This window comes from Sinocyclocheilus rhinocerous, unplaced genomic scaffold (genome assembly GCF_001515625.1).
Source record: "Sinocyclocheilus rhinocerous isolate Xijiao unplaced genomic scaffold, SAMN03320098_v1.1 C34634512, whole genome shotgun sequence".
NCBI lineage: Eukaryota > Metazoa > Chordata > Actinopteri > Cypriniformes > Cyprinidae > Sinocyclocheilus > Sinocyclocheilus rhinocerous.
In genome coordinates, this window is record NW_015720330.1 from 1 (window position 1) to 281 (window position 281).

The following is a 281-nucleotide window of genomic DNA, read 5'->3' on the forward strand; positions in this document are numbered from 1 at the left end:
TTGTCCTTATCTTTATCCTTCTCGTCCTTCTTTTCTTTCTTGCTGTCATCTTTCTCTTGGCCCTCTTTCTTTTCTGCGTCACGGTTCGCTATTTTGTTGTTGATGAGATTGTGGAGCGCCACTACAGAGCGGATGAGCGAGGCCAGATAGACCACAAGCATCTGATCGTTGGTCTTCAGGTAGAAGGCCTTGACAAACTCCTGCAGGTTGACATCAGGCAGCAGATTGAACACGTCCTGCAGCTGATAAATTATCTGGTGGTTGATGGGCAGTTTGCCGGT

The 281-nt window shown here is 47.7% G+C and overlaps 1 protein-coding gene across 1 annotated transcript; it reads right to left on the bottom strand.

Moving 5' to 3' along the window:
* Positions 1–5: 5 nt before the first annotated feature.
* On the bottom strand, positions 6–278 carry LOC107734648 (26S proteasome non-ATPase regulatory subunit 7-like; the record flags this gene model as incomplete). Its single annotated transcript, XM_016546626.1, has 1 exon — positions 6–278. A coding segment is annotated over one exon (273 nt), but the record flags the coding sequence as incomplete, so codon positions are not given.
* Positions 279–281: the final 3 nt, after the last annotated feature.